Raw genomic sequence first — 14,455 nt, 5'->3', positions numbered from 1 at the left:
TTTCTTTGTAAAAAATTGTTTATTCAAGTGTTTTATAAACTACTAGGCAAATAGTCACTAAAGCCTTTGTGCCATGAGTGTAAACTTATTTTAAAAAACTGTGTTAAAAACTCATACAGGAATTCCTGTTCATGTTTTAAAAAAGTTTGCTCACACATTGAAAGAAAATACATTAGCAACGTCTTCCAGCAGAATCCATCTTTAAAAAAGTAAAATTCTAGGTGCAGAACTGTTCTACAGTATATCTTCTACAGTTTATTTTAAAAACCACATGATTGCATATCATCATCTCTATTGTCTTTTAGAACTTGATCAATGTTTTCTTAAACAGATGATATTCAATGATGTGTTATACACTGCCACAGGTACTACAATTATCATGAGTGCACACGCTGCATTTTACTTACAAAGCAAGACCTTTTCATATGCTGTCATATCATTCCTAGCCAATGCAGTTCATTTGATTATTTATCTTTAAAATAATGAACGTTTTTCAAGGGAAAATGCTAAAATTCATGGCCCAAATTCTCCACTCACTTCACATGCTTGTTACGTCTCTAAACATAACCAAGTTTTAATTACATGAGAGCAAAATTTGGTCCATTACTGTAAACATTCACAAAAGCCTGCTGCAAACAGTGATGGACAGGTAGTCTATGTGCAATACAATTATTTCCATTAACATAGAGGGATGATAAAGAACATATCATGGAAGCAAAATGAAAGGCTTGCTTGCATTTCTGTAAAAAAGTGTTCCTCGCTAGCTAAATTTCACTCAATTAAAGTAATCATTCCTATCCCAAAATACATTACAGCATCATTTTCTGCCTTCTTTATGTTCTGCCTCAGATAGAGGAGTATTCAGTTCAGCAGCAGGCCCATAACATTTCATATGGCATTTTAAGAACCTGATCTAGTCTCCCCTTGACATACTACTGATACTAATAAAGAGTTACTCATGCATATGAAGGAGAGAATAAATCCTAAGAGCCATACACGGACCTCAATCTGTGTACACACCTCTTACTGATGGTAACAAGAGAGGTGCATCTAGACTAAGGATTGTCTACAGCTTTAAGTGTCTAATTTCAATCTAGAAGTTCTTTCTACATCACCACACATATCATACAAATTTGAAAAGAATGATGGGTGAAAAATACCACACGCTATTTAGGATACCATTTTCCCCACACCATTTGGCTGCCAATCATTCTATTTACACAGGAAGTCTGTGTTTAAAGGGACTGCTCCTGTGAGGAACCAAACATTCAGTGCCTAGCTGCAGCAGATGGTGAAGATATTTGAACCATCACAGGACCATACCCTAAATTGTTTAAAATCTTGGCTTTCTTTGTAATCTCATACAGTTTCCCAGAATCTCTTCACTCTTGTCTTCCTTCTCTGTCCCAATTTCTGGGCCAGATCATGTCCCCATTGAAGTCAGTTTGTATTTTGACAATGACTTAATGGCAACAGGATAAGGCTCTGGCAAGCCACCACTGCAGTCTTCACATATGTCTTGCTTGTCAAGAAAAAGATATTTTATTGCCATCCACTCTGGGGCAGACTCGTCTGCAATGAAAACGGTGTTCCTGGTGCAGAGGGATAGCTAGCAAAACCATCAGGCTGAGCTGGATAGTTATCTAGAGCTGAAGCTGAATGAGCCTTCAAAAAAAGAGAAAACAAGCAGATTAGAAAGGAATTTAGGGGAAAAACAGAAAGTCATGCAGAGAATTATTCCTGCTTCTGTTACAGAAAATTTAACAAGAACAACTTCAGAATAGCATTTTGGGTTTACTAAAGAGGCAGGAGACAAGGGCAGGTAGTATATATAAGTATAGAAGGTTCTTTAAGTACACAGCAATTTTACCTTGAAACACAGAATCATAAAAATGGAAAGGAAGAAAGGGACTCTAAGAGGGACTTGTGGCAGAGGCAGGGCCAATTAAACATGACAGGTGTTGAAATAAATTGTCCCTAAAAACTTCCAATGTTGGGAATTCTATAACCTCTCTTGGAAGTCTATTCCAGATCTTAACTATCCTTATAATTAGAAATGATTTCCTAATCTAAATCTTCCCTGCTGCAGATTTACCCAATCACTTCTTGTCTCACCTTCAGCGGACTTGGAAAACAATTGATCCCCATCCTCATTATAATCGCCATTAATATAATTTGAAGACTTTTCAGAACCACCTCTCAGTCTTCTTTTCTCAAGACTAAAATATGCATAGTTCTTTTCAGTCTTTCCTCAGAGGCCAAGTCCTTTTACCATTTCTGTTGCTCTCTTCTAGATTCTCTTCAGCTTGTCCCTATCTCTCCTGAAGTGTAGTACCCAAAATAGGATTCATTAGTGCCAAATACAGAGGCACAACTGTGTCTGACACAAGACATTCCTGTTAATGTTCCCTAAGGATTTTTAGCATTTTTTTGCAATTGAATCACACAGTTGATTCATAGTCAACTTGGGACCCACTGTAATCACCCAATCCTTTTCTGCAGCACTGCTGCCTAGCCAGTTATTCCCCATTTTGTAGTTGTGCATTTGATTTGTCCTTCCTAAGTGTAGTAAAGAAAGTCCTTGCCATCTGTACCATCTTGGTGTCATCTGCAAATGTTAGAAGTACACTCTCCATCACTATCCAAGTCATTCCTGAAAATATTGACTAATGCCAGACCCAGGACAAACACGTGGGGCCCCCTTAGATACATCTTCCAAGTTTGATAGCCAACGATTGATAACTACTTCTCTGAATATAGACTTTCAACCAGTTTTGCACCCACCTTACAGTAATTTCATCTACATTACATTTCCCTGCATTGGTATGAGAATGTCATGTAAGACTGTGAAAAGTCTTAGTAAAATCAAGATATCACATGTACAGCTTCTCCCCCATTCACTAGGCCACTCAAAGAAGGAAATCAGGATAGTTTGGTATAATATGTTCTTAAAGGCATTGCTTACTATTCCTTACAACCTACAGTAAAACTTCGATAGTCCGTCATCTGATGGTCCAGCACTCCTGATGGTCCATCAGGAACCCAGAAGTGCTCCGGGCAGCTGGACCATTGGAGCTGCTCTGCCCCCAGCTTCTCCGATTCAGCCACTGCTGAAACTGACCAGCGGCAGAATCGGGGAAGCCGGGGACAGAGCAGCTGGAGTGCTGCCGGCAGGTCCCATAGCGCTGCCCCTCAGGTCTGCGAGACCAACCCGGCAGCCCCCCAGCTGTCCCCGATTCAGCCGCTGCTGAAACTGACCAGCGGCTGACTCTAGGAAGCCCAAGGCAGAGCTGCTCTGACCCGGGCTTCCTGGAATCAGCCCCTGATCAGTTTCAGCAGCAGCTGACTTGGGTACACCTGGGACAGAGCAGCTGGGGTGTTGCCGGGTTGGTCCCCGCAGCGCCGAGGTGCAGTGCTACTGGACCAACCCGGCAGCGCCCCAGTTGCTCTGTCCCTGGCGTCCCGATTCAGCTGCTGTTGAAACTGACCAGCGGCTGACTCCAGGACATCCGGGGCAGAGCAGCTCTGCCTCGGGCTTCCTGGAGTCAGCCGCTAATCAGTATCAGCAGCGGCTGACTTGGGGACAGCTGGGGTGCTGTTGGGTTGGTCTCGCCGCGCCAAGGGTCAGCGCTACCAGACCAACCCGGCAGCACTCCAGCTGCTCTGCTGCAGGCGTCCTGATTCAGCCGCTGCTGAAACTGACCAGCAGCGGCTGAATCAGGGACGCCTAGGGCAGAGCCGGACCCCTCATAGCCCCCCCTTCCAATAGTCCAGCATATTTGGTAATCTGGCACCCCCTGGGTCCTAAAGGTGCCAGATTATCGGAAGTTTACTGTATTATTCTTTATGCTTATAAATGGATTGCTTAATAATTTGTTCCAGTATCCTTCCCAGTAATGAAGTTAAGCTAACTGGTCTAATTTCCCCAGGTCTTCTTTGTTCCTCATTTTAACGATAGGTATTATATTTGTCATACTCCAATGCTCTGGAGCCTTGACCATCTTCCATGTATTCTCAAAGATAATCACTAATGGTTCCGAACTTCAGCTAGCTCCTTAAGAACTTTAGGATAAATTTCATCAGGTCCTGCCAATTTAAATACATCTAAACTTATCTAAATATTCTTTAACCTGCTCTTCCTCTTTTTGGTTTGTGTTCCTTTCCCCTTGTAGGAAATATTCATTTTGTTATGTATCTGGGCACAATTTACCTTTTTTAGTAAAAACCAGTGAGGCACAGATTAAGTGATTTGCCAGATCACAAAATTAGTTTTAGGAACAGAACAGAATCCCAACCAGGTAGTCAGTGCCCTAGAGCAAAAATATTACACATTTTACAGTGTCAGATTCACTTCCTTCTTTCCTCTGCCCCACTTTTACAATGCTATCCCTAAGAAAGGTTTTGAAAGAGCCACAGCCTTCAGAGAAAGGCAAATTAAGTGTATCAGATGATACAGGTTGAACCTTTCTAGTCCAGCAACATCTGTAGTTTGGCATGATTTCAGGTAGCCGGATGTCCACTTGTCATGGGTTTGGCCAAGCTCTCAGTCTTCTGGGCTGTTATTTAGCTCTAACTGACCCTTAAATGACTTCTAAGGAAGTGACGAGGAGTCCTGTGGCACCTTATAGACTAACTGAAGTGTAGGAGCATAAGCTTTCGTGGGCAAAGACCCACTTCGTCAGATGCATGTAGTGGAAATTTCCAGAGGCAGGAATAAATATGCAGGCCAGGATCAGGCTGGAGATGACGAGGTGGATCCAATCAAGGAGGATGAGGCCCACTTCTAGCAGCTGATCTGGACGAAGTGGGTCTTTGCCCACGAAAGCTTATGCTCCTACACTTCAGTTAGTCTATAAGGTGCCACAGGACTCCTCGTCGCTTTTGCAGATTCAGACTAACACGGCTACCCCTCTGATTCTAAGGAAGTGTTGGTAATATTGCTAGACAATATGGACCTCCCATAGTCTGACAAATTCTCTTGTTTGGCACTGGTTGGATTCTGAGGGTACCAGACTAGAAAGGTTCAACTTGGATTTGTTGCTCTTGGCAGACAGGACTATCTTCAGACAATTGGACACTGGATAATCAAAGTATACTATATCAGCCTTGTTGCCAATTATTTAAAGTAAGCTATAATTTAAAAGCAAAAATTCAATATTGAACAATTAATGCTCCAGTGAGACCTTAAGACAGCACAGTATGAAGAAATACACAGCTTACCTGTAATAGTGCTGACTGTGCTGCTGCACTATGCTGCAATTCTTGCAGGGAAGACTGTGTGGCACTTTGGGTAAATCCAGGGATACCAGGAAGAGACAAGAGTCCAGGGAAAACTGTGTTTCCTGGGGTTTGAAGACCAGAAGTCAAGCTGAAATCACCAAGACATGGTGATTAGGAACACTTTCAACAATATTGTATCCTAGATTTCTTAACTTGCTAATAGCATTGATTTTCTAAATCTCAGTTAACTAAATTTCCAAAACAGGACATCTAAGCTGCACCCAATGAATGTTTGCAGGTACAAGCCAGGGCCTGGTATACACATGCAACTTGAACATGCAAGCTAGTCTCTTGTGTACACAGTTACCTGCTGTTGCACAAATATTTTGTAGGTGAAAATGTCGTGGATGATTTTCTTGACACGGAAAGGGCTATGCTATTGTCTGTTATTACCTGAGTATGTCAACTGATACATATTTTGAACCCATTCTTGCAAAATCCTAGCACCTTGGAGGTGCCAAATACCCTCAACAAGGAGAGGAGGACACTCATCACCTTGCAGAACTGGACCTGATAGAAATTGGGATCATGTATACTAGATACAAAACATAGACTGGTCTCCTCATTTAAATGCTAAAGACAGATGGAGATCTACTGCTGAAGTATCGATTTAAAATATTAAAAGTACTTTATAACTATGCCTGGAAATACCATCCATGTCTAAAGTAAATCCGTTTTGCTGAGAAAGAAATGGTTTTGATCTCCTTCAGAAACAAACATACCCAGCCTGTGCAACAAGTGCAGAGTTGAAGTTTGAGCTAAAGGCCGAGGCAAACCCTGGCAGGACCGGAGCCGGAGATGGGGCTGTGGCAGCTGCCGGCAGCGGTGCAACTGCTGCTACTGTAGAAGATGCCTGGAGGCCAGGGAAAGAAGGGAGAGCTGGAGTGACAGTGGGTGTGTTAGAGACAGGGAAACCAGGGAAGGATGGGTTTGATGATCCCAGAGGCCCCTGGGTAACAGAAAATAGGGAGGGGACGGCACTGGACAAGTTAAGCGGAAAGGGTGGAGCAGAGACTGTTGCTGAAGCAGTGAGCCCTGAGAGAACAGCTGCTGTAGAAGTCAAATGAGAAGCAGACATAGATGAAGCAGTGGTAGATGGAGTGCCTAACAAAGACCCCGGGACAGTGACCGGTGGCGTAAGTGCTGGGTTACCAGTAAAAGCAAAGTTACTGGTTAGCGACGTGAAAGGGGGCAATCCATTAAATACTGGTGCAACAGGAGCAGAGGAAGCATGTGGGGCAAGGGAAATGGAGGTAAGAGAAGTGGAGCTGTTTAAAGGAGCACTCAAAGAGGAGAGACCTGATAATGCTGGATTAAGGGAACTAGGTAAACTGACTGGCACTGAAGTTGCTGAGGTATAGGCACGCCCAAGTGCTGACAAACCTAGCGTGCCATGAGAAGGGCCAGCCGAATGAGAAGGGCCTTTGAAGGCTGAAAGAGTAGGGCTCATGGGTTCAGTTTTGACCAGAACTGGAACACCTGTGGCAGCTGAGGCAACTGAAATTTGCTGCTCGGGATTAGTGGGGCTCGCACCATGCAAAAGAGCAACTGAGGAGCCACAGCTGACTGGTATAATAGATGGGGAAGTGGTTAACGGTGACTGCGTTGGCAATGTTGGGGGAGTGGAACTAGGATTGGCTACAGAGGGAGATGGAAGACCCGGGAAAATGGCCAGCCCTGGTGTGGAAGAACGTTGTGGTGTTGGTGTGGCAGACGGAGTATAACATTTGTTTACAGAGGAGGCGGGAGGCTCAGAGCTTTGATTAGCAAGGGCAGATAAAGAAGCAAGCTCACTTGTCACAGCAGAAGGTAAAGCATTGATTAATGAGGTATCATTTGACGTCAGAAATCCCTTTAAGACAGACAGAATTGGATTAGGCAAGCTAAGCGGGCCAGAGATGCTAGTGGCAGGAGAACTAGCAATTGCAGAGGGAATGGGACTAGATATCCCTTGAGGAGTGGGGGTCAAGGACAAAGGGAGGCCAGCAAAAACTGATGACAACGGAGTAGGATTACTAACTGAAGCAACTGAAGAGGCTGCAGAAAAAGGGAGGCCAGCAAATGGTGCAGAAGCAGATGCAAAAGCTTCATTAGAGGCAGGTGTGGCACATGGTGCGGAAGAACTTTGTGGAGCTGATGTAGCAGCAGGGATAGAAGCCAGTCCAGAGAAAATTGCAGGAATAGGGATGGAAGTTGCACTATGAACAGATGTGACAGGAACACCAGGCAATGAAAGTGATTTGATGACAGATGGGGTCGGGGTTGATGGCTGAGATGTATGGATGGAAGAGGAGACCTGCCCTGGGAAAACAGGAAGCACAGGGGTAGACATGCTCATCCCAGGAATGACAGCAGTTGCAGATGCTAATGGATGGCTTAACGTCTTGACAGGGGATGGGGTAGGGACTGGAGTAGCAGCAGGTGTTGAAGGATTAGAACCATGAGCAGTAAAGAGCTGATTCGCTTGTGCAGAAAAAGCTGCAAAGAAACAAAACTGGTAAGAATACTTGAAACTGACAGAAATGCTTCAATTCAACACAAATGCAACTTATATAATTATAAAATATGATACACAAGCAGTAACTGACATGTTTGTATGTACATAATGTACACAGAAGGCTACAGAGATAAAATACAGTTGTATATACATAAGTGATACGTGCTGTGCAGTACATATTATGTAGACTACATACATCTATGTGACTCCCTTCAATGATTATCTATTACCCACACTAGCAATTGTGGGTAACAACTAACAACTCTAGGATATTTACAACTTCTTCATGAGCTAGTGCAAGACAGTTTAGATCTTCAAGCATGCTCCCGGAGACAACTCTATATAAGACAGGGAAACAGCTAATTCCTGCCCCTAATATCTGGCAGGATCCATAGTAGGATTAGTTTACAGCACTGGTACCATTTCTGCTCTCTGCATGAGCTCTATGAGGGTTCATGCTAATTCTACAACAGGTAAAACACCAGGGCTGTGTCTAGACTGGCAAGTTTTTCCGCAAAAGCAGCTGATTTTGCGGAAAAACTTGCCAGCTGTCTACACTGGCCACTTGAATTTCCGCAAGAACACTGACTTCCTACTGTCTGAAATCAGTGCTTCTTGTGGAAATACTATGCTGCTCCCATTCGGGAAAAAGTCCCTTTCGTGCAAAAGCTTTGCACAAAAGGGCCAGTGTAGACAGCTCAGATTTGTTTTCCGCAAAAAAGCGCCGATCGCGAAAATGGCGATCGGGGCTTTTTTTTGCAAAAGCGCATCTAGATTGGTATGGACACTTTTCCGCAAAAAGTGCTTTTGCGGAAAAGCGTCCGTGCCAATCTAGATGCTCTTTCCCGCAAATGCTTTTAACGGAAAACTTTTCCGTTAAAAGCATTTGCGGAAAATCATGCCAGTCTAGACGTAGCCCAGGATTTTACAGAGATTTGTTGGAATTCAGTCCACAATTGCAGAGTAGATAATTTTAGAAGCTTGCTTTTCATTTTATTGGTAGGTAGGTTTAATTCTTTCACTGTTTTTGATTCTGTATATCAAAATCTGGACAGCATATCAAGTGCACTATGAGATTCATGCCTGCTACAGGTTCACTAATCTAACACTGAAACTTGACCATAAAAACAAAATCTCTAAAAACATTTTGTTCCAACTGGGGATCAAATGTCCCATCTTCGAGTGCCACTGTATGACAGCTAACACCACAAAGTTCAGCTTTTATCAACCCTATAAGATAAATAAAGAGGGATGATCATTAGAGAAAAGCAGGAAGGCACCCTAACTGATTAAACAATAGTGAAGACACTAAATCTAGGTCTAAAAGCTGGTGTCTCAAAGCTTATTACGGCTTTTCAAACTCTTACTAATATGAATAGGCCCATCTTCATAGTGAACATTTTCATGACTAAGAACTGTTTGACCTCAATACCTCAAAAACGTGTACTTTAGCCAATTTCGAGTGCTAACTAAATACTACATAGGGATTGAGCTCTTTAATTCTAGTCACTTCCATGGCATTTTTATAACCTTGCTTTCCCTAAAAATGTGTTCTTTGTTCCCATTACTTTTAATTTAATTCTCTTGTTCCATAGTGGCTTAGAAATAATGCATGTTGTAATCATTGGTCGTTCCCCTTAAAAACCCAGATTTTTTTATTTTGTTTAGAAATTAACATGTTCTGTTTAACCATGAACACAAGACTGACCCAGGAGGCAAAACTCACTGCTTCTTTAACTCCATGTTATACACTAAGGCTACATCTACATTGCAGGCTTTTTGTGCAAGAACAGGTGTTCTTGCGCAAAAACTTGCAGAGCGTCTACACTGCACGTGTTCTTGTTCGAGTAAATTTACAGTAAAGCGTCGGAAAACAGGGCTTCTTGCGCAAAAGAGTTATTCCTCACCCCACAAGGAATAAGGCCTCTTGCGCAAGAATTCTTCCACAAGGAGGCAGTGTAGACAGGCAACGGGTTTCATGCACAAGAATGCCCTATGGCTAAAATGGCCATCAGAACTTCCTTGTGCAAGAGAGCGTCCACACTGCCATGGGCGTTCTTGTGCAAAAGCACATCTCTTGTGCAAAAGCATATGGAAGCATGGACGCACTCCTGCACAAGACCTTTTGCACAAGAATGCTTGCGCAAATCAGTTCTTGCGCAAAAAGCCTGCAGTGTAGACGTAGCTTAAATGTACCTCCTTTATAACCAGAAGTTTTCCATCACTGAAAACTCAGCTGTAAGATCTTAGGATACTATTTAAATTGATACACTTGAACCTCTTTAATTTGGCAACTGTGGGAAATAGGTTATGCTGTATTAAGGACATTTTGAGGACCATGGACGGAGGTGGGATATGGTCTAGGAGAGAGGAAGGTGTGTGAGGGGGACAGGACAGGGCCCTTATTTGGTGCCCTGCTTCCAGGGACACATGAGGCTCCGCACCCCCTGCTGCTTCCGGGCACTGCTCCCCTGTTGCTCCGGAGAAACACTTCGCTGCACTGCTGTTCTCCCAGCTGGGGAGGAGGCGGCGTAGCAGTGTGCAGAGGTGCTTCTTTCTTCCCTGCCAGAGTCTGTGTCATGGGTGTTCCCTGATCAGGAACACCCAGAGTAGAGAGGTTCAGATGCATAGGCAAATATTTTGAAACTTAAAACAACTTTGATATTTGCAAACCAAATGAAAAAAAAAAATCATTTCTGTTCTTTTCTACAAAGCCAGAATCTGTGCCCAATGTCCTGGACTCTCTTTTCACCTCATCCTGAACTCTAAATTGAAGAATTAACTAATGATAACAATTCTTCACTCCGACCCATGAAAGTTGATAACAGAAAAATCTAGGTTCAAGATAACCAAGGATTATTGCTGGTACCATGCTTTTCAATGAGGATCTTGTCCTTTTAATTGTACTGATTTATCTGTGTATTTATCATACAAGCGTATATCAAAGTGTGTTTTAATGTATCAAAATTCCTGAGCACTTACACACGGGCACATGGGGTGGAGGCAAAACAGACAGGTAACATTCTCCCAGAATTTTTAATATTAGCTCCTTCAACACAGCTTTTCTACTTTGTTTCAGTTATTTGCTTTTGTGCATAATAAAAGAGAAATTCAGCTTCAAAAAATGTCAGGTTATTTTGTTTTTAGTTTCTGCCACATAATAAGAATGGGACTTGTAGCAGCAATGAAACTTTTCTCATACACTGAATTTAAAACAAGTTTAAAAGTTGTGAAAATATTGGACTATCGGCAAATGCTGGCAGTTGTGCATTCAAATCTCCCATTAGGACATACATACACGAAAATGCTACTTTGATCAAGCCCAATATTAGGCAAAAAGCAATTTTTTCAGCAACTGCAAGCAGTTGCTAAAAATGGATTTCAGTGCACAATATTTCTAAGAGTATTTTGTTCTAAGAGTATCTGGACAAAAATGCATTAAAAAGTTAATGTCTGTACAGATTAAGTTACATATCTTAACAGTTAAAAATAATTTATAAATTTCTGAAAGAAATGCATTAAACTGCATCAAAATACAGAATATTTTCCCTGAAGAGCTGTACTTTACCTTGACTTTGAGAAGGTTTTGCTTGATTGGAAAGGTCTTCGTTTTCTATGTAGAGAACAAGAGTAAATTATTAAGTGCAGAAAAACTTCAGAAACAAGTGATACATTCTCATATTTAAAAACACTTGTTTACAGCAGCATTTATATGCATATATGCTTTACCTGATCCCACTTGATTAGGGGTATATGGTGGAGGAGCTGGTAAGCCTGGTGCTAAGACACTGGCCATTGGAACTAGACCAGCATTGTTGTAAGCACCTAAAAAAATCCAAACAACATAAATACACCTGAAACAAAAAAGTCAATAAATACAAACAAATTATTTAAGAGTGCACTAGCCAACATCTTTCTGTTAAAATAATTCAAGACTCTAAAATGTTTCTTTAGTAGTTAAAGCAAACCTCTTAACGCTCCAGGCATGCGTTCGAACGTAAGTTTTAGTTAGGGTAGCTCTCTGATGGTTCATAAGAACACTGTCAATAGAAGATTGCTTCAGAGAGCAAGAAACTATCTGGGAGAGCAAAAAGGTCATGCTGACTTACAAGAAAATAGATCCACTGGTTTTGCACATGTACTCTACAAGGGACAGCGTATCTTTATCATGGCCATATTCAAAGAACACATCCAGCTTCCCAAGAATAAACTCTGTATTGGATTTTATGATACAGAAGTCAAATATTTATATTCAATCAGGTTCTAAAAACATTACAGCTATTATCATCCTCATCTTTTCTGAAACTCATGTCTCCTCTAGTAATAAGAGAATCAGCAATCAAAATGGTGTGCCATTCTTGAAATTATGCACAAGTCAGAAAAGAAGCCAACATACTCATCATATTGGTTCTACAGCGATAACAGAAGTTAGAACTGCAGTCAATTAAAAAGGTAACCATAGTCAGAGAAGTATCACCACACTAGATCCTTTAAAAACTAGATCAAATAATACGATCAAGATAAAGCACAAAGAAGCCTTACTTGGTGCAATAGTTGCATGCGGCCGGCATGGTGGGATGGGATATGGAACAGGTTTGTGTGGGTTGTATGTTGCTGGAGCCTAAGTTGAAAAAGTGAAAGAACAAAACAGTGAAAAGGCATTAAGTAATATGTTCCTCTGCCAAAAACTGTACCAGTTAGATGCTAAGCTACTGTTCAGATGGGACTGTTATTTATCCTGGGAAAGGGAATTTGCTATATCAAATCACACCACAGATTCATTATGTTTGCTGCCCATCTGTGAAGCTGCCAATAATTGAATGCTTTTAAAGAAGGGCAAATACTGTTTTGTAAAAATAAACTTGTGTAATCTAGCAATGGGGAGGCGGGGAGGGCGAGGGGGGGGAAGGGAAGGAATATTGTTCTTGGCCCATGCATCCTTCATGCCCTGAAGCACTAGATTTTTCTCTTAATTTGAACAACTACAAATGTAATCTGAGGACATAAAATTATCCTGTCCTTTAAAAAAAAAAAAAAATTCAGCCACTTGATTGGGAAACACTTGGAAGCAGAAATACTGTCATTCATTTCTACAGTACTTCTCATCTCACACTGAAAATGTCAGATTCAGTGCTATGCTGTCCATTTGTTGTTAAAAAAAAAAAAAGTATTTGTAATCGGAAAATAGCTGTGTTGCCATAGAATAAATTTCCTCATGAAGCACCATATTTTAGAAATTGTGTATTAGATTTTATTTTTTAGACATACTGGTTTGGATGGTCCAAGTATACGGGCTGCAATTCCCTTCCCTTCGTTAGTACATTCTTCAGTCTCTTTTTTGATAGGTGTTCCCTAAGACATAAAAATACATCTGTTATTCAGCATTTACTTAGAAATAAATAGCAGAAAGTGGAGAGAAAGGTTTTCATGTTAGTCTTATTCTGAATAATAATCAAATTCACAGCTATTTTGCTAACTTCAATTAATCAAGCACTCCAAAATACAGAACTGTGTTCTCGATTTCTTGCAACATAATTACATTTTAATTAGGCTGCATTATATCACTGGGCTTTTGTATACAGAAACATTAAAGATAGTCACAGTTTTTGCTACAGCTGGAATTGTGTGTTCAATTCTGGGGACCTCACCAAAGAAACAGCTGGGAGTTATCAAACAGCATTTAGGTTAGGACATTTAAAACTGAACTAAAGTCATGTCTTCACTAAACGGAAGATCAACGCTGCCACAATCTTTTGGAGTTTGATTTAGCAAGTTTAGTTAAGACTTTGGCATGTAGTAAGGGAAGCCAATGGGAACATTTGTTCCCATCAGCCTTCTACTGTGGGGATGGCAGGAAAACTCGAATTACGTTGACTCCAGCTATGTAATTAACAGGGCTCGACAAAGCACTGAATCTACTCGCCCGTGGCGAGTAGATTTCAGCCGGACGCCCCGTTTGTTTCCAACGCACGCATGCACAATGCTGGTCTTGCGAATGCGCAGTGCGGGGCTGGCGAGTGGCTTTCGCCGCCGTTCGTCAAGCCCTGGTAATTAACATAGATGGAGTTGTATACCATGATTTGATCTTACTTTTCAGTGTAGACCTGGCCTAAGATTGATAAATGTATTGCATAGATCAATCCCATACTATGTCAGAAAGTTCCTCTCCCTAATATACCTTTTTCACCTTTCGTTTCCATGATTCTGAGGAGCATGTTTATGGTACTAGAGATTTCCTATCTTCCTTTTATAAAAGGATGTCTTACATAAGTCTGAAGGAAATAAATCTGAATCCTCTTTTAAATTGTTCACTACGAATGTTTACTGAGAATACATGACAAAAAGTTATTGTTTTTAATTCCACTCATGCCAAGTTGCTCATTTAAATGAAAGGGGGACAAAAGTTCAGGTATACTATAGTACATCCTAGGGATGTAAGCGACTAGTTGACTATCCGATAAGCAAATCTCTATTGGATAGTCAAGTAGAGACTCGACTAGTTGCTTCCTCCTCACACTGTGTCTATCAGAGAGAGGCAGTGGGAAGGTGAAGAGGAGCAGAAGCTGGTGCTGGAGGGGGGTAAGGGGGAAGGGTATGGGTAAAGCCAGTTCCCCCCAGCACCATCTCTGCGGGGGCAGAGGCACAGTGGGAAACAACACAAGTACTGGTTCTTCACTC

General features: G+C 41.6%; 1 protein-coding gene across 1 annotated transcript in view; it reads right to left on the bottom strand.

Moving 5' to 3' along the window:
- The window catches only part of PROSER1 (proline and serine rich 1), a 30,268-nt gene continuing 15,813 nt past the window's right edge, over positions 1-14,455 (bottom strand). Inside the window, exons 7-13 of the mRNA XM_075919118.1 lie at positions 13,046-13,129; positions 12,320-12,398; positions 11,507-11,602; positions 11,346-11,390; positions 6,003-7,758; positions 5,221-5,368; positions 1-1,665 (exon numbers count right to left, since the gene is read on the bottom strand). Of these exons, the coding sequence (XP_075775233.1) occupies positions 1,543-1,665; positions 5,221-5,368; positions 6,003-7,758; positions 11,346-11,390; positions 11,507-11,602; positions 12,320-12,398; positions 13,046-13,129 (2,331 nt within the window). The 3' untranslated portion in view covers positions 1-1,542. The remainder of the gene's footprint in view (positions 1,666-5,220; positions 5,369-6,002; positions 7,759-11,345; positions 11,391-11,506; positions 11,603-12,319; positions 12,399-13,045; positions 13,130-14,455) is intronic.

This window comes from Pelodiscus sinensis, chromosome 1 (assembly GCF_049634645.1).
Source record: "Pelodiscus sinensis isolate JC-2024 chromosome 1, ASM4963464v1, whole genome shotgun sequence".
NCBI classification, from domain to species: Eukaryota; Metazoa; Chordata; order Testudines; family Trionychidae; genus Pelodiscus; species Pelodiscus sinensis.
The sequence above is the reverse complement of the archived record's forward strand: the minus strand, read 5'-3'. Positions and strand labels throughout refer to the sequence as shown.